The 19,597-nt window shown below is 40.1% G+C and overlaps 1 protein-coding gene across 4 annotated transcripts in view; it reads left to right on the forward strand.

Moving 5' to 3' along the window:
• sema3b (sema domain, immunoglobulin domain (Ig), short basic domain, secreted, (semaphorin) 3B) overlaps nucleotides 1-19,597 on the forward strand; it is an 82,632-nt gene that overhangs the window by 45,002 nt on the left and 18,033 nt on the right. The window contains exons 1-5 of one of the 4 annotated variants that reach the window (XM_040152380.1): nucleotides 1-257; nucleotides 362-503; nucleotides 7,976-8,603; nucleotides 12,746-12,903; nucleotides 14,109-14,171. The exon at nucleotides 1-257 is cut by the window's left edge and continues 286 nt beyond it. In XM_040152380.1, the coding sequence (XP_040008314.1) occupies nucleotides 8,426-8,603; nucleotides 12,746-12,903; nucleotides 14,109-14,171 (399 nt within the window). In that variant the 5' untranslated portion in view covers nucleotides 1-257; nucleotides 362-503; nucleotides 7,976-8,425. Of the gene's footprint in view, nucleotides 504-7,975; nucleotides 8,604-12,745; nucleotides 12,904-14,108; nucleotides 14,172-19,597 lie in introns of all 4 variants that reach the window. The other 3 variants (XM_040152378.1, XM_040152381.1, XM_040152377.1) reach the window with 3 other exon arrangements.

The following is a 19,597-nucleotide window of genomic DNA, read 5'->3' on the forward strand; positions in this document are numbered from 1 at the left end:
TTCCAGGCACCATTCCCATTACCGGAATTACTGAAGTTTTTTTTTCTGTTTTTGTGTTCACAGTTTTACAGGAATTTCTACCTGCCTCAAACTTAATTTTTTTACCTTCCAATTTATGGAGTTTAAAATTCACAATCAGTTGTTTCCACCTGATTCCAGATGAACTCCTCTGTACATTCAAATTGAATCCAGACATGCTAAAGCCTGAGAATGGATCTTTGGCGAGCACCTATGAAAGGCTCAGTGAGTGTGTGTAGGTGTGTATATAACACTCTCTGTACTGTGATTGTATAATCAAGAAGGTTTGTCTCACATGGGCATGTTTGTTTTCTTTTTTATTGCAATGGAAAAACTATGAGAGGTTAAACAGCAAAAAGCAGTACTGTAACTATGGAAACGGTCAGCGATGTCAGAGGCATTTTGGGCTCAGGTGGATGCTGATCCCAGCCGGGAATGTTCTGAACTCTTTTGGAATTTGGTTCCACCTGGAAACGGATGGAGAGGTTAGTTCATTTTGACTTTGGTCCAGTCTGGAGCATTTAGGGTCACTGCCTACAACAAGTGTTTTCATCTATCATTCAAAGTTATAATCAAGTTATTGGTGTGACACAAAAGGGATTTTGGGTGCATGCTAGTAATTTTTATGACAACACTATACTATAGTTAATTTTTATGGTATTTAAATTACATTCTTATCACTCTGTAATTGACAGGTGATTCTGATCTGGCTGAGAAAATCTGAAACATTCAATCACAGAATAACTTCAGTTATTATGCACTGATAGGAAATATGAAATATTGACTGCTGTTCAGCCATAAAGTTCTTGTTTTACTCAGCCGGTTGTGATCTCATCTTGCGGATCAGTGCTATTCCTGAGCCATTACAAATACAGATATCTTTCTACAAGTCATGCTGATGACATGTGGGCCTCTCCCTCAGAGAACAGGGCTGAAATCTGGTCTGTTGTTTCATTTAAGACAGCAGAGTGAGTTGTCTTCCCTCGGAGAGATGTTTGTTACAGCTCCAGTCAGGAGACGAGAGCCAGCTCTGTAATGTCCTGACTTACTGCTGCTTCTGGGTTTAACATGGCTAAATGGATGGCTACCAGCTACCAGCAGGCTGCTCTTGCCTCAGTGGCTCCTTCTTTGTCTCTCTTTTCAGAGCTAACTGCACCAGACAAGAGGTTTAACTTGAATGACCACTGAAAGGCAGTTCTCCAATAGGATTTTGATGTGTATTTTTCCCTTGTAATATATCAAGTGGTCCACAATAATTTTGGTCCAATCACCCCACCCCACTCTGGCTGTGCAGGTAGAAGTGATGATAAAAAGATTAAAAAGATATCCATCATGAGTAAGACACAACCTTTGCGCTGTGGATACCTATGACTCCAGTTTTTATTGTTTCTTCCATTTTTACCATTCAGACTTTGACTACTGAGAATAATTTAGCCAGACAGAACAAATGCTAGCCACGGGTTTGCAGGCTGGGAAACTTTCCATTCATGATTCTGGGCCAACTGGCTTGGTACCAGTGACCAGCAGAGTTGTGTAGCCTCCTGGGCTCCTTCATTCACTCTGTGTCTTTCAGAACAACCAGGCTCTCTGCCCCGGACTGTCTCGCTTTCTCTTTCTCACTCTGTTTTTGCAGCTTAAATCCAATAAAGACTGGTAGTCACTTTTGGCTTCTAGCTGCTTTACTTTGCCTGTTGTGTGTGTGCATGTGAATGTGTGAAGCTTTCATTTACTCCTTTAACTAGCTTTGTCCCGAGATCCTCCAATGAAAACGAGAATGTACCTCTAAGCGGCATTACACAGGGGATAGAGAGCCTGCTTTTGAATTCTTTTCCGTACTTCATATGACTGAGCTTTTTATTCCATGTGCTTGTGTAAACCACTGTAAAGGCTTGTTTTAACCTAACACTCGCCTTCATTCTCAGCTATGCCTCTCAAAGTAAATAAAAGATATGGGTCGTTTATCTCACAATTATAATATAGAATAGTATTACCCTGTACTTTCCTTTCAGTTTGAAGAGAATTCTTTCTCTACATTGGTGGTCTGTCTTTATCAGCATTTGTTTCTTTTCCTAGTTTTCAGGGGAAATGAGGCACTGCTCAGCTCTCCACTCCTCTTGGCAAAAGCAAAATGCTCTCATGCTTCAAACCAATAACAGAGTCACAGCTGTAATCACTGCAGAAGTCAGTTTTATTCTTACAGCACTTCTGCTGCTTTTACTGCTGCTCCCTCTAGGAATGTCTGCAGCGTGTTGATGTGCAGCCATGCTTCCCTGCATCACCAGCTCTTCCTCTCCTGCTTCTCTCTGGACATCTAAGGTTTTCTGCTTTAATGTGCTTTTTTTCCTGGAAGGGAAGCAATCAGGCCCCAAAGCCAAGCAGATTTTTATCTGAGCTGAGTCAAAAACACCACGGTGCTTTAAATGCTACAACTGCAAAAGGATTTGCTCAACAGCCAAGGTGGGAATGTAGTGTGAAGACACTGACTCACATTTAGTTCCTGGATGCTTTCACTAACATAAACCATCACAATTACATGATGAACACCAAACCTTTCTTTAACAGCAAACTAGTTGTTATTTCCAATCTTGACCATAAAACCAAGTCTCAGCGCTAAGATAAATGGTTAACCTTGTGGGGATCAAATCAAAAATCGTCCCAATATGGGACCATATGGTTAGTCTTGACAATGTGATGAATACATAGTATGCAAAACACCATTAATCCTTGGCTTTCAGATCTACTGTATAGGCCTGTTATGAGCACATTTTATGATACACATCTCAGATTTATGGCAGAGCAATTCATGAACTTGAAAAGCAGTTACTCAAATAGCAGTAACTTACCAAAATGAAAAACAGTTGGTGGCATGCAACTTGTGCGTGCAGTTCCAATGAATTTCAGATGTGTGTTATTGATATCGAAATGACATGGTTTGATAAGAATGTATTAATTTAACTCTTGGTTGTGTGGTTAAATGGATCCAAAAACACACACTTAACACCCTTTGAAGTTAATGTTAGCACTTTCAGAGTCGGTGATTAAACTACCCACCTCACCTGCCCCTCTGTCTCTTTCTCTCTGGTTCTTTGCTTGTTCTAAACTGGCTCACCCTGAGCATCCATCCTCCTTCCCTCCCTTCCCTCCTTCCCTTCCCTCCTTCCTGCTGTGTCTCCTCTTCATTGCTTCTCTTTCTTACACCCTCTTTTTCAATTCGCTTAGGTTTTTAAAGCTGCTTTAGAACTGATGTTTTAGCTCACAGCTCATAGTCAACTTGCATTAACAGATGACTGAAAGATACAGTCCTTAGTCTCAATTTTGTTGAATTACTTTTTCACCCTATTATAGCTTTGTTTTTTGGCAGTCCATCAAGGAGGAGCATCAGGGTCAGGAATCCACAGGGGCTAAGTCCAAATACTGTATGCACCGAGTGTTTTATTGTTTCATTTTTTGATACATCTAAAATGGCCCTCATTCAGTCTATGGGGGCAACCCCCCCCCAGAAACAAACCAAAAAACCAAATGTCTTTGCCAGAGGTACTGTGTAATAAATTGGACTTTCATGTTCTTGCTTCTCAATTTCTTGATAGTTTTTTTTAACCTTGCACCTCCCTCTTGCTCCCACTGTCTCCCCCCACCAGACAAAATGGTGCAAAAGCCACCAGTAACCTGCTGTTTCAGTCATCTTTCTCTGTAGAGCTGTGAGCCCTCCCTCCTCCTCACCCTCTCTACTTCATTCTTCTTCTTCATCCCTCCATCTATCCATTCCTCCCTCCTTTCATTTCTCCATCGCCCGGAGGCTTAGACTTGTTGGTCACAGGCCAGGGAAAACTCTTTTCTCCCTGCAGGCAAAACAATTGGCTCCTTTCTCTCCATCACCTTTCCCCTTGCTCATTTTCTTCTCCATCCCTCCCTCCACTGCATTCTCTTTTTCCGTGGGACTGTATACATGCAGGCAGGCTGCAGGGCTGAAGTGGTGTAATGTCTAAATCTTGTTTGTTCCTTTCACGTTTTCTCCCTCCTTCTCTTCTACATCTTTGTCCTCGCTTTCTCTTTTCCTTACTGCTGCGACCTCTTGCTTTCCCTTTCTCTTAGTGTCTCTCCTTGTCCTTCTGTCTTTCCCTCCCTTCCCAATTCACTTTCTTCTGCCTTCCTTTTTCTCCTCTTCCCCCTTCCTTCATTCACCTTTCTTACTGTCCCATCCACAGTTTCTTTCTCCATCTCTCTGTTTCTTCCTTTCCACCTTTTCCTCTCCTTTGCCTTGTTCTTTGCTTTCCCCTCTTCTCCTTCTTTTCTGCTTTCCCCCACTATTTCGCATTTCCATTCTCTTAATACCCTCCCTTTTCTCCTTCTCACTATTTCATTTTACCTTTCTTGCTTCCTTGTATTTCTCCTTAGTGCCCTTCCTATCCCTCCTCGCCCTCCAATAATGCCTCCCTTTGTCTTTCTCTCTTCCTCGCAGCTGTATTTTTTATGGCTTTTTCATCCCATTCCTTTCTGTCCTTGTCTCCTCTTGTATCTCCCTCTGTTGCGCTCTCTCTATTAGACCCTTAGTGTCTTTTTCTCTTTCTCCTTTTCCTCCTCTCTAACCTGTAGTAGTGGAGCGCTACAGGTTAAGCTGCTGATATCCATTCACTCATTCTTGCATGCTGTACTGTAGGATTGCACTCTAACCTCACTCTGAAAAGCCTGTCTCTCCCTGGAGGTGGACCGCTTTGTCTGCTCGTCTCTATTTAGGGTGCTTTTTGACAGGACGTCGTGCCCCCCCCCCAAAAGGATCTCTCTCTATGTCTTCCTCTTTATTATTAATCCACTCCCTCTTGGCATGCCGCTGCTATGTGTCTATTGATGCTGAACTGAATGCAAGTGTCAGCAGGTCCAATGGCTTTTTTATTAAGATGCATTATGGAGCATACAAGGAGTTTGTGTATTTGTGTGTGTGTGTGTGTGTGTGTGTGTTTGCAAATCTAAGTGTCTGGAAGCAGGAGCTTCTATATGAGTACATATGCTCCTGCACGCATGCATATAAACGTCCGGGTGTGCGTGTGTGTGCGTGTACCTGCTTAAGCTCTGGGATGAGACAAGGATGTGCGAGGAACAACAAGGCTCTCTTCAACTCATGATGGAAGTTTTAGAAGACTAACACACACACACACACACACACACACACACACACACACACACACACACACACACACACACACACACACACACACACACACACACACACACACAAACAGAGACACACAAACAGCTCAGGGAGACTCGGAGGAACAATGGGACACTCGTTCCTTTTATAGCAGCCTCCAGGAGTGTAAGGGCTTCAGTGCTGCCCCTGTCACTCCCAGGGAATGTGACGTAAATTGTGCGAAGAGTGTGTTTCTGTTTGTGTGTCACGGAGCTGCAGCTGACGAGAGCACTGACGTCCTTCCCCTTGAAATACTGCAGTGTCTTTGCACCTCTGCTGGAACCTTGAGAACACACAGTGTCTTGCCCTCTTCCTCTTGCCTCACACACACAAACACAATTTATTAATACATTTTGCACATATAATCACTTCTTTGATATTGAGGGGGAAGAATTTGAAGTTTTCTGCTGAATTTCTCAGAACAGAACTGTAAAGTAGCCTTAACAATTAAAAAACCTCTTTGTGCGCCTCTGAAACAGTAAGTTTTGGCAGAGGATGGCACAATGTGTTCTCGTCAAGGCTTGCATGTGTGCTTTTTGTCTATTCCCAAGAGTTTGTGTATCTGTGTGTGTTTACATACTGCAGGGTATGTGAGAGTTTATGTTTCTGTTCAGCTCTGTCCTGTTGTGTTGTGGCCTGGGAGCAGTGAGCTTATGAGAGCTCTCTGGTCTCCACGCCTCAATGGCTCCATTATTCATAAAACTCTGTGCCAACAGCCTGGATGGGTCTGTGAGTGCAGAACTTGTGTTTATATTCATCTTTGTGTATTTCAGTAGGCATATGTGTGTTTAAAAGTGATCGCGGCAGCTCTTTGCAGTACTTGAGCCAGAAATTCGGGAACTGATGTAAAGATGTGCCATCTTAAAATGAACCAAGTGAATTTTGGGGGATTTAATGCAGAATTGAAGGAGTTAATCAAATATCATCTCTGGTCACCAATCACCAATCCAGGTCAAGAAATCAAGAAAGAATTCCTCCAGTAACATATACAAGATTTAACACCACTATACATGCACAAAATACATTTTTTATTGTGATAAACAAAGTAAATGTATGGTTTCTTGAGGGACACTCTTCTATGGAGCGTCATTTTGTTACATTTTGTTGCAGATGCTGCATTAACATACAGTCTAACATATTACGAGCTGAACTGAGAAAATAGTGCAATCTGGTCACCAGAAGTCCAAATGCACACTGCATCTATCCCGTATATGGCTTCAAGTAATGAACAAGGGGTGCATACTTGGGCCGATTTAAGAGATCATTTGAGAATCAGCTCCAATCAGCAGTGCTTTGGATAGCTTTGGTCCAGTGAAATGTACCAAATTTAGCTTGTTGTTGGTCGAGTTTTGTCCACATGGACCATCTTAGGCATTCTGAAGCTTGGTTGAAAAATGCCATATAAAGAAAGATAATAATTTTAAGTGTGAAACAGCCCCGGGCAATGACAGACAGATCAGCTGTTGATTTCGGTCTAAGACTCAAGAGGGGATTTTACAAAGAGGAACACATGAAGGAAAGTGATAGAGGTAATTGTTAGATGGGGAGAAGAAACAGATTGAAATTGAAATGGGAGAAAAGCAGACTGTCTGCCCTTTACTGACTGACTGCCAACTGTGAGGTGCAATATCATAAAGGAGACTGTTCCTACTGAAAGGCTTTATTGTTCTGGCTGACCGCAGAGTCCAAAGTACTGAAAGAGAGGTGTATGCCCTGTGCACATTTTTTACTACACAGTGTTCATATACATGTAGGCTTATAAACCACTGACGTAACTACTGCTCCTGCTGTGGTAGAGTTGTCGTTAAAAACAACACAATCCCTACCAACACACAGATTATTGGGGATTTTTCTGAAACAATAACAAATTTGTCACTTTGACTGACTCCAGTTCTCAAATAACATTATAGATATTCTTTTTCTATACCCCCCTACCATGCTCAGTTGACAGCAAATCCATGTACATTCAGAAAGCGAGATAATAGAAGACATGTGTAAACCAGATTATAAAATAAAAACAACATTGTGATGCTTTGAATAACTTGTAATGTAATTTATCTATTACAGTGTAATTCAATATTGACACCAAATTTCGTTACAAAAGCCAACAGTCTTTCACTTTGTGTTGTTGGACTCACTCACAAGCGACTTTCTGTTAAGCACCAATGCACTCATCACACATCACACACATCCATCCTCGTCACTGTTGGCTCATTAGTCCTCCGCAATGAAGAGATCTCATCTGGTGACACCGTCTGCCAGTGTGGAGGGAAAGAGAGAGAGAGTGAGCAAGCAGGAGAAGGGGGGAGGGAAGCCACTCTGAGTTGGCAATGCCACAGACATGGAGAGATTGTGCTTGGCTTGGCAGTGGACATGCCATATCTCTATCACACACGCACAGTCTTCATCACCATGCTCTGTGTGTGTTTGTGTGTATGTCTGTGTGTGTGTGTTTTGGATACCCTCGCTGAGTCCTGCTGTAATGTGAAGAGATTATAGTGTTGTTGCCACAATGGAAGCTGGCATTAACACAGCCTGGCAGAAGCATCAATCTGGCTCTGACTTAATATACCTTAGACGCCTGTGTGTGTGTGTGTGTGTGTGTGTGTGTGTGTGTGTGTGTGTGTGTGTGTGTGTGTGTGTGTGTGTGTGTGTGTGTGTGTGTGTGCGCGTGTGTGTGAGAGAGAGAGTGCAGGGGTATCCCTGGCACAAGCACACATATGCTTGTTGTGTCCATTTTGAAATTCTCTCCCTTTCTGTCTCTATTTTTAGGTCTCTATTCACATGTGTGACATTTTTGTCCCGTTTTGGATGTGAGAGGTGATCTTGGTCGTCCTTCACAGGAGGAGCAGTGGATCTAACCAAGAGAACTCTTAAGAAGCAAGGAGGACATTATAAAGATTACATTGAATATAAAAACTGGAGACTGAAGACAGACAACAAGAGGGAGCCCAAACCCAAACCAAGCTGGTCCAAGGACAGGTGGACTACATCTAATATACAGACAAAAATAGACAAAGAATTTGATTTTGCTCTAAATCAAAACCAAAACAGGACAATAACTAAACTAAATTAGTGGAAAATAGGACAAATATTGGGCGTTTATGATAAGTGGTTTTGGACAAAATAGGCCAAAATCCAACTGAAAACCACAATAAATTCACTTCACAGAACTTTTAAGTCAACCATTGAAAGCAAAGTGTTTGCTCTAAGCGTGTCAAGATGATGACCATGATGATGATGATGGCAGCCATGATGGTCACCTGCAGCTCTCTATTCCTGCTGGGTCTGGCCGCTGCCCATGCTTCCTCTAGCACCATGACCCGTACTTCCTCTTCATCTTCCTCCTCCTCATCCTCCTCTTCTTCCTCCTCACCACGCATGAAGCTCTCATACAAAGGTAAGAACCAAAGCATTGAGGAGGAAAGTTGCAGTATTTCTGTCTGAAGGAGGGAAATTTGGTCCATGTGTGGCTGTTTGTCAATGCGGGCGTACATGTGTGAGTCTTTGTCTCCTCCACTGCCCATTATAGCTATGAATGCATATTTTATTCCACACTCACACACACACACACACACACACACACACACACACACACACACACACACACACACACACACACACACACACACACACACACACACACACACACACACACACACACGCACTTTCTCTGTTTCATGTGCTATTTAGCCATATCCTTTTTCAAAGTAAATAGTCCTGAACAGTAGCCAGTAATTTGTGGTAGCTGTGATTCACAGGCACACTCATACACAATTAGATGCACACACACACACATCTTACACACACAAAGGCAGGGTTATGTGTTTCATCTCGAATATTGTAAGTTAAAAGAACGCAGCTCAATGCCCAACACAACCACATAAACCAGGGATGTGTTCCATCATTGAAAGCCAGCAATTACAGCCTGAACTAACTCACCAAGGACATGAGGCTCACTGAAGGCTGACTGCCCAGCTGAGATATGTCCTCCCTTTAATTTTGGCTGAAGGTAACATGTAGCAGACCGATTGGGAAGATGGCAGAATATTTTAGTTTAGTTGACACGTGAAGGACTAAAAGAGATCCTGACGACCTCATACATCACTGAAATAACTTGTGATTTTATGTAGCCAGCAAGTAGGCAGAACACAGCAAAAAGCAGCAGTTTGCTAGGCATAACTGGCTGATGAACAGGTTTACTGTGGGATAATTTACAATTTCCAAACAGATAACATCTTTAATAAGCTATGTAATAAGCAGCAAAAAGAACAAGTTGATGGTCATCGAGTCCCAGGGGAGCTGTTTTTTGCCTACTTAGCAGTGCAGCTCAAGGAATAGCAATGTAATTGTCTCAGCCAGTTGGTCTTTCTGACTGTATTGTTAGTGCGATTGCTTGCTAGTGTTAGCATTTTAAAATAACATGATAAATGTAAGAACATTATCATGATAAAATATTACCGTTACATACTAAACATTAGCATGTCATAATGCTAACATATTGAATGTTGTGTACTAAACGTTGGGATGTTGATGTGTGATATAAATGTGAATTTAGAGAGCTGAAGCAAAACTGGTTCTGTTCCAGAATTAAGAAATCCCCATTCAAAATTCCTGTAACGTTTGTAACTACACTACTGACTAAAAATACAGCCTTGGAACAGACCCTTGTTTTTAGTAGCCTTAAACAAACACAATTTCCTATACTGTAAGCCCTAGATGTTTGTGGGCTAAACATCACAGCCTGACAGAAAAAGCGAGTCCATGAGCGAGTCTAAGGGTCGCAGATAGTTCGGACATGTCTGTAATAATAGCAGGACTAAGAGGCGCGAACACGGTAACAATTTTCAGACAGAAGAAACAACTACAACTAGTTGAAAAATGAAGAGTTTGTAGTTTTTTTCATGGGAGCTGCGTTTTTTTTTTTTAAACCCCAGGAACTTGCTTCTGTTTATCTTAAATTATGATGAAAGAAATGCTGAATGAGAGATTGCATTGAGTTACAGACGCTAGTGGAACAGATGCTAGCCCAGACATGATGTCATGACTTCGACTCTCTATACTAACATGCTTAATTTTACATGTTAAACGTCAGCAGTCAAAAATTGTTAACATGCCTGGTTTCTTACAATGTCAACATGCTGACGATGCACAGTTTATCTCAGGTGCAGCTGAAGAAGACAGGTTCAATTTAGGCAGATGGCAGTCTAACATGTCTTATCGACCTAATGCAGCCTGCCCATGTTTTCATTCGCTTTTAACATCCTGTCCCTATTCCTGGGAAAATGATGCAGGTTACTGTGAAAAACTTAAAAAAAAAAAAAAAAAACTATATTTAATAACATTGTGCGAAATAGTGTAACAAATATGTCATCACTGAAACTCGGATTAAGAAATATTGTATTAGCCCATGTTATGAACGGCCACACTCAGACAACTTCTGTAGCAGATGTCACCCACACAAGGCGACATTCCCGTTTTCGGTGTATACAGGCAGTTAAAAGACAATATTGTGCAGTGACCATTACAGAATGACAAAAAAACTAGGGTGGATGTTACTTTTAATTATTCAGAATCTCAAGGACTTAATTCAAGGACTTGCCTGAGATATATGTTCTTTGTTTTGACAAAAAACTATACATATTCAAGGGGAGAGATATAACAGCAAACTTAACCAACACAAAGACCTTTGGATTGATTTAAAAGTTGTCAACTTTACCTTTAGACAAAAGGCACCTTAAGCATGTGTAATTTTTAATACAATATGTTTCCTCTTTGGGCCCAAGATCTAATTGTCACCACAGTACGGTAGAATTGAAAAATAACCCTTTTGCTAAAAATGGCACATTAATATAAAACAAGAGCAGTAGACCTAAAGTCCCTGATGTCATTAAGGCAGCTATTGGGTGGCTTCAGAGCCTTAATTTAAGTTATAAATTCACATTAGAACAATGGAAAACTAATAAAGTCATTTTAATGTCTAAGAAAAGAAAGTATTGGTCTTTTCTTTCTAAAGCTCTAGGTTTAAGCCAGACCAGCAGAGGAGGATTCAGTCCCTTTATTTCTTCAGTTTCTTAGGCCAAGAGCACTTTTTTTTTCCACTGGCTTGGGGTAACTATTATAGCTTAAGTTTACAAATACTAGCTGAATTTTCCTGGGCAGTGTTCCCCCAGAATTTGCCAGTTTGGAAACAGCAATGACACTCAGTTTTTCCATTGAAACCCATATAGTGTCATTACTGTCAGAGGATTTGGTCCTGACTGTTCACAAGTCTCTGGCCTTAGGACACAGCTCAAAAATGCTATTTAAACACTAAGATTAAATGGTGATCTCCTTTATCAACCACATGACTTGTTGCAGCCCGGTGGCCAACTAAAGGATTTGGATCTGATGACTCTGATGACTTGAGATAGTTTTGGTAGTGATTCTTTGATTATGTAGTCTTTCTTAGGTCATTGTTTACTGTTACTTGTTACTTTATTCAAGACAAAAGAAGAAGCATATGGTTATCGGCCATCAATGAATATAAATGTTGACAACACAATGTGGTTTTAGTTTTTCAGAGTTTGAAAAATTACCAACCAACAGAAAACCGTTTTAGCATTTAATCGAATCACATGGATATCTGCAATTACATTTTAAATATCCAGAATAACATTCTCACTAGTAAAAAATTGTAACTTTGATTGTACTAGTCAAATCTAGATTTAAAATATCGAAAAATGCTTTAAAAAAGTACAAGTGGCTGTTTTGACATTTACTAGCAAGACTGGATATCCATGTATAATATCTGTAATTCAATTCTTCCTAGTCAAAAGGACAATCTTCAATGATATTCTTCCTAGGGCAAATTACATCACTTTTGCCATTCATGTGTATTGGGCTTTCAATTTCAGATGTCCACAGTTACATTTTTGATATCCCTGATGAACATTCTGGATATCTGCAATAGAATTCTTACTAAAGAAAACTCCCATTTCAGAAGTATAAAATCAAGCTGTTACTGGTCACATCTTTAATGTCAGATATCCTTAATGAAAAACCATTCCAGATATCCGTAATGTAATTTTGGACATCCAAAAATGCATTGTGACTATTAACAATGTCATTTCAGTTATCCACACTTTGTACTTTGACTAGTAAATTAAATGAAATGATTTGTGGATAGAAGGAATGTCATTGTGGTTATGTGAAGTGTTCTTTTTGACCAGAAATAATTGAATTACAGATATCCGCAATATATCCAGTCTATTGATTAAATGTTAAAACAGCTTGCCATTCCTACCCTGATTGGAGTTATCTCAAATTAACTGAAGGTTTCTGGACTGTTTCTGTACATATAAATATAGAAACACTTATACACACACATAAAGACCAACACAAAGGCACATGCACACTCACACAGACTCTCAAAAGTCTGTGTTGAATTGGAGGCAGTTGTTTGTTGTAAAACTACAGGAATGTCATCTGTATACCTCATGTAACAGAAGACAAGAGGAGATGTGCCACCTTTTTTAATGCTGTACATCTTTGCATTTTCAGAATTGCAGCAGTTCCATGGAGTGCGCCGGTTCGAGCTAGAGCGTTCCTGCTGCTTCAGCGCTCTGCTGTTGGATGAAGAAAGAGGCCGTCTCTTTGTTGGGGCCAAGAACTTCCTGCTGTCACTCTCCTTGGACAACATCGCTAAGCAGGAACACAAGGTTGGTCAGAAACATCATCAATCGAAGCGCTTGTATAGCTCGACACACTTTAGTCCATTAAAACAATGTCTAATAAAGCAAAGTAGTATTACAATTATTGTATTTTTCATGGTGATACACTTTGTTACATGATCAAGACATATATCTATCTCAGCTGGTCTCTTATTATGTGTCTCTATCACAAAATTACTTTATTACTTTAATTCCTGCTAATTACAAACCAGACCATGGACATTATACTGGAAAGGGATTGAAATCAGGAAGTGGTTCTTATTTACAACCAGTGCCATATTGCTTGATTCCTAAAAACCATTTATTACCGTTATCAAATCGGGCCACACATGCTTCACGAGTTTGTTTTATGTCGAATTAAAAGTGATGCAGAAAGAGAAATATGTGGATGCATGTCACGGACATGCCCCTTTGAACATTACTGAATCATATCCTTGCACATATGAGACTACTCAAGAGAGTGGCCTCACGTGTAAGAGGGGAAGAAAGAGAAATATGGGATTAATAGCAAAAGGTAGAAAATCAAAGAAGTGGACAGAGATAAAAAGAGAATATTCATACAGAAAAAGGTTGTGATTAATATCTAAAGGAAATACTTTGATTGAAGCCCTTGCCTTTGGAGTATGTAGTAGTCACAGCCTCTGTTTTAAGTTGCAGAAGGACACTTGTGCAGACTTGAATATACATATTGTAGTACACAATATACTTACACATACACACTGACAAAATCACTAACTGCACTTAAATTTATAAAGATACAAAAAACCCACAGCTATACAAACAGAATACAGCCTATTACAAACATCTATCCACAGCTGTTTGGATTAAATTACACGTTTGGTGCGTTAGATGTGAAACCTCTGTTGGTTTTAGGTATATGGTTGAGTTTAATTTATGGCCTGGGTGTACAGATTTACCATAGTTGGAGCTTTCAGTGAGGTTGGGCTGGAAGGGGGTGGGAAGGGATGAAAAAGAGGTTAGGATAGAGGAAAAAGAAGCCGATAGGAAAGTCATTTGAGATGTACCTTGCTCAAGGCCATATTATTAATTTAGGCGGGACAAACACCTGTTTCAGTTTTAATAGTTAGAGCATCACCCATAATGTACATGAAACAGACTTTAAATTATTAAATAAATCCTGATCAAAAGATTTCAGCACCAGGTTCTGCTGACCGTTGTCTGCTGTGTTTTAGATCTACTGGCCTGCCCCCGTTGACTGGAGAGAGGAGTGTAACTGGGCTGGCAAGGATATCACCGTAAGTCTTTTTACAACCCCTTACCCTACTTACCCTAATCTCATCCCATAATTGATCCCTCTGTTTTACTTTTGTTTACTAAAGAGACCAGTTCTATGGGCCCTGGAAATGCTCATCCTTATCCTTTTTCTGAGGGATGAAAATAAAAGAGAAACAACAACCTAGGAAAATGTGAAGACCACAATAATTATTAACCTTAATAAAAAAAACCAACATCTGATAGACTCATAGCCCCCAGATATCATACACTGTTCAATAAATGGACTGAGGAGCTCCTCTTGGAGGAAGTAAATTGTCCACTCCTACACAGTCCAACACAATGGTACCTTTTAATCCACTGGAGTCATGGGAGTCATCACAAGACAGAAACACTACGTTTAAACAGATACCATGTAATAAAAGGTGCAACACTCCTACTTATAGACCTGCCCTATGGTGAGATGACTTCCTCTGGTGTTTGTTTTAAATCCGATCATACTGAGATTTGCTCGGTTTGATGCTCAGACATTTGTGTTTTTCAACAGCAGTTTACAATCAGTGCATTTAGCTTGCATTAATGGCTTTATGCAGTAAACTCATTTCTTAAATGGCATGTTAATAAGAAACTTTGTAATTTGGTTACAATAATTTGGTTATTTGGATATAAGGAAAGATTGTTACTGTATGGTGCTTCCTTGAATACTTAAACTGAAATATGCACTATGCTGAAGAGTTCACTGTAGGAGCATCTTTTATCACTAACACAGTTAAAGTACGTAATGAAGCTACGGCTCCAAAAAAAGTATGGAGGTAGGTAAGAAATCTGATTACTGACCCACTGCATGTAAACATGAATTAGGTTACATTAGGTTGCAGTGTATGTTTAACCTTTATTTAACAAGGAAGGCTAAATTTATTTAACAAGGAAGGGTAGGAAGGTTAAATTGTGTGTCAAGAGTGTCACATAAAAGAATTTATGAAAAACTATGTCATGAGAATAGGTTTTTAAATATGCAAATTTAAAATTAACTAAAAAGGAACCTAGTTTCTTGTGTGCTTGCAAACATAGTGAGTGAGTCTGCAGGAGGGAACCGACTGACAGCATAGACAGCTGCTGCTGATGAAGGCACACTACATGTTGCAGGGACTGAACTCTTGACCTACTGTTAAAGTCTCAGGACCCTGTCAATGAACCGACATATGCCACCCTGTTACTTCTCTTGTTCTTTTAACAAAAAAAGTGTTAAAAATCAAGATTTTCTATTTTGCTTTACAGAAGAGAAACATTTAGTTTCCAAGAATATGTTGGGTAAATGCTATATGTGATGATTATGTTTCTGAATGTGATGTTCTGTATGTGGATGGAGTCTGGACAGGGCAGGGTCAGCTCACTGAACAATATCTAGAGACCACCAAGAGCCTATAGACCACCCAAGGTTACATCACACACAATTAGCTAACTCTACATACCTGTGTGTGCGTGTCTATGTGTGTACATGCGTTTGTATATTGTTTGTATAAACTGTAATGTGTGCAGACACACTACAAATTTGTCTATATATACTGTATTTATGTTCATGTGTTTAACAGTGTGTGTGTAAATTTCTATATGATTGTTTAACAATCCAATGTATGTGTATGTGTGTGCGTGCACGCCCGCGAGTGTGTGTGTGTAAAACACACCTCTCATCAGTGTGATTACACAGCTGTAGCAGACAGACAACGAACTCCATTCATACAAAACTCCAGGCTCCAGTTTCACCTGACCAGGAGTCTGTCTGAATGTGTGTGTGAGAGTGCATGTGTGTGTGAGTGCATGTGAGTGTGTGCGCGTGTGCACTCAGGTTTCTGTGTGTATGACTCCTGTTTGTGTGTGGTTGAAAGCAAGAGTAACAGTGGAGACGGGGAGTGGTGGAGAGAATTAGTGAAATTGCCCCAGAGGAAGAAGGGATGGAAAGAGAAAGAGATAAGAAAATAAAAGAAAGTTTAAGGAAATCTTGAATACACATGTTGCATTGAAAGTTTTCCCCTGGTCAGTTGTTATTCCTGCCTTTCTGGCCTTTGAAATGTTATTTTTATCCTTTGTTAAATGCTCACACCCCTTTTATTCTTTTTGACTTTTAGTATCTGGGTGAACACTCACCCACACACTGAGAACTGAGCTGACCTCACACCATTGACCCCTAATTACAGGGAAGTGTGTTTCTCTAAAGGAAGAGGCCAACATTTCTCTCCCCCACTGGTTCTCTCCTCTCCCACTCTCCTTACTTTCTCTCAGTCCTCCTCGCTTCCCATGCTTTCTCAGTATCTCATATTATTTATTCTCTCGTTCTGGTTCGCAGTCCTTCATCGTCTCTATCTCCTCTTTCAGTCTTCTCCATGAAACAAATTTGTCTTTTTAATCTAAATATGAAGTGGAGCACTCTTCTCTTTTTCTTCGTCCTTACACTTACATTAACCTAGTTACTGTTGACTGTATTTGTGTAAAAAAATGGTAACAAATAGTTGCATGTGCACATATCATTACGTACTGTACGCAGACACAAAGAAAGTAGTGGGGAAATTATTCAGTATGCGTGACTTTGTGCTGTCACTTAGCTTACAATTAGGTATTTAAACTACACTGCAGTGAGTTTTTGCATTACATTAATACTCTTTTATAAAACTATCCTCATGGCACTGGGATGGTGCCTTGGAAAAACAATGTGACACAACGCAAGGATTCAATCCCCAGAAGCGTTGCCCCTGGTTGCCTCCATCTTACAAAGGTTTCACTGTTCCTGGGTGGGAAGCCAGCGAGGGATCATTGTGACTGCAGTAGTGATTCCTACTTAGTCTGATACCCAGCCTGAACTGTCATTTCGTTCATGTCGTTCACTCATTCTATTTGAATCGCTGAGCAAATCGGAGATTCTGCCGTTGATTACAGTTCTGGAACCAGGCTTAACTGGCTGACTGGGATTGGTTGCATGCTGTTTAGTTGGATAAACTTCAGCATACCTTAACCATAATACGCCATATGCACACATTTTGTGGAAAAAACAAGAAATTTTAAAACCTTGGATTGGATATAAGACAAACAAAAAAATTGAATGTATTCCAGAGTTCTGCAGAATCATCCTATTACACTATTCTCATCTATCTTTTGCCACCAGACTTCACCGATGAATTTAGTAAGAAAAATGGTTATGTGGCAGGAAAAGCTTAACCAAGATTACTCAAATAAATTAACTGTACTGCTAGCTGACACAAAAATGAGTTCTCCAGTATAGTATAAACAGTATCATGGTAGCTCAACAAATACACATGAGGCATGTAATAGGCTTAACAGTTGCCAACATAAAGACAAATAATAAACACTTCATTACTCTCTCTCTTTCTCTCTCTCTCTCTCTCTCTCTCACACACACACGCACACACACACACACACACGCACACACACACACACACATAGACCAAAAGGAAAGCCACCTTACATGCACACAGGCACACAAACACAGACACGTGCACATAAACATAGCCAGACAGTGGCAGTAAACAATTGACAGTTCACCCAGACACTCAGTCTGACTCAGCACTCTGACTGAGGAATCAATGTAGAGCTATGTTTAAACCTACAGAAGTGATGGATTGTGTGTTAATGCTGCCATGTTAGCACCCAGTTTGTCACTTTCTCTGTCTTCCAAGACCCATTAACAATCACCCAGTAGGGATTATCAATATAAACTATTCTCTTCATATTATTTAGTCAAAAAGTACATATTTTAAGAAGTCTCAGTTAAGCAAGGCTCATCTGTAGATACAAGTAATGGTTGATTGATGAATTTTGAAACTGTAAATTATATGAAGTATGAGTGGCTGAGAAGCAGAGTTCTACATGTTACACAATGAGTCCTGTAACCAGAAGATCACGAGTTAAAATGTAGTGACTGACTGGGAAACATTGACTGGGAAAGGAGGTTAGGGTTAAGTTTGGGTGACTGTGAATGCTGAAAGTTTGAAACTGTCCTCACCAAAAATACACCGGCATTTGTCATTGGTTTAAATGGCTTAAAATAACCCATGTTCACATTTTGTTGACATATCGATAATCTTTTCTTGATAACAGAAGGTCATGCATATAATGACCATATTTTTCAAAAATAACAGCATTGTTCATTTGTTCTAGTACTGCAAGTTGCAGTAGGTGCTACCACCTTGACAAAGCTAAGGTGGATGAATGGATGGATGGGTGTACAAAGTATTTGCCACTGGACGCTAGAATATATTTCCTGTCTCCTACAAACAGTCAATGTTGGTTTCTTTTACTGTAATAATGCAGACAATAACTGAATAGTTTTATAGTCTATCTTTAAAACAAGGCTAGAGCCAGATCACCAAAGTTGTTGCAATACATCCTGAGGGAGACATGAAAGTTTTCCCCAAATTTCATGGTAGTCCATCCAACAGTTTTTGAAACATTTCCCTCAAAACTAAAGATGTCAACCCATGGTCCTCCCTCTGGGGACCATGACAGTCTGAGCAAAATTTCATGACAACCTATCCAATAGTTGTTGAGATATTTCAGTCTGGACCAAAGTGGAGGACTGATGGAACAAACAGCCAACACTGCCATATATAGATGTTCCTAGCATTTCTCAAAAGTATAGCTGCTTTGTTTACACACTACTAGTTAGGGGACCATATCTGCAAAATGCTCATACTGGTCATTTTGGAAGGGGTGACAAAAGACCTTTACTGTCTCATTTAGTTATGAGGACTTGAAGTGCCTTTGAGCACAGCTACAATATGCATGTTCTGGAAATCAAGCTACTTCTAGCATGATACTCGAAAGCAAAGCACTCCACTCCTCCAGTAGTGGAGTAGTAGCTTTAACTATTGAGTGAAGCTGCTCAGTGGCCACCAAATATGTGAATGCAAAGCAGGATGCTCCTGAAAACGACCAAGCAAAATCATTTGACTTTCCAATTACTGTGTGGACTGATGTAGATTGTCAGTGTGTGTGGGAATTCACTTTTGCACACACAAACAATACCCACTAATACAACTGAGCATTTCTATCCCAATAGTAATGAAGGAAATCCCCCTCTGTAGCTGACAAGTTTGTAGAAAGTCAAAATCCAGAGATCAGTCTGTTCCAGGTGAAATATGTCAGACAAATGTCAACTCATTTCCAGAAGCGACCAAAGGCCTTCCAGGGCTATCACACTGGGCTATGTTGTGTATCTAATGGTTGTCTACTGTGCACCGTGGTTCTGTGCATTCAGTCAAAGGCTCTCAGCCATTAACTTTATTAAAGATTCCTGGATCCCTTGGACTCTTTGCTCTCAGACATAGTCAAAACAGGAAAAGAAAGATAAACATAGACTCTGTTTTTAACTTTTACAATGATGCAATAAAATAACTAAAATATGTGTTTAAATGGGTTGAAAAATATGAGTGCAGAT

Source organism: Xiphias gladius, chromosome 18 (assembly GCF_016859285.1).
Source record: "Xiphias gladius isolate SHS-SW01 ecotype Sanya breed wild chromosome 18, ASM1685928v1, whole genome shotgun sequence".
Classification (NCBI taxonomy): domain Eukaryota; kingdom Metazoa; phylum Chordata; class Actinopteri; order Istiophoriformes; family Xiphiidae; genus Xiphias; species Xiphias gladius.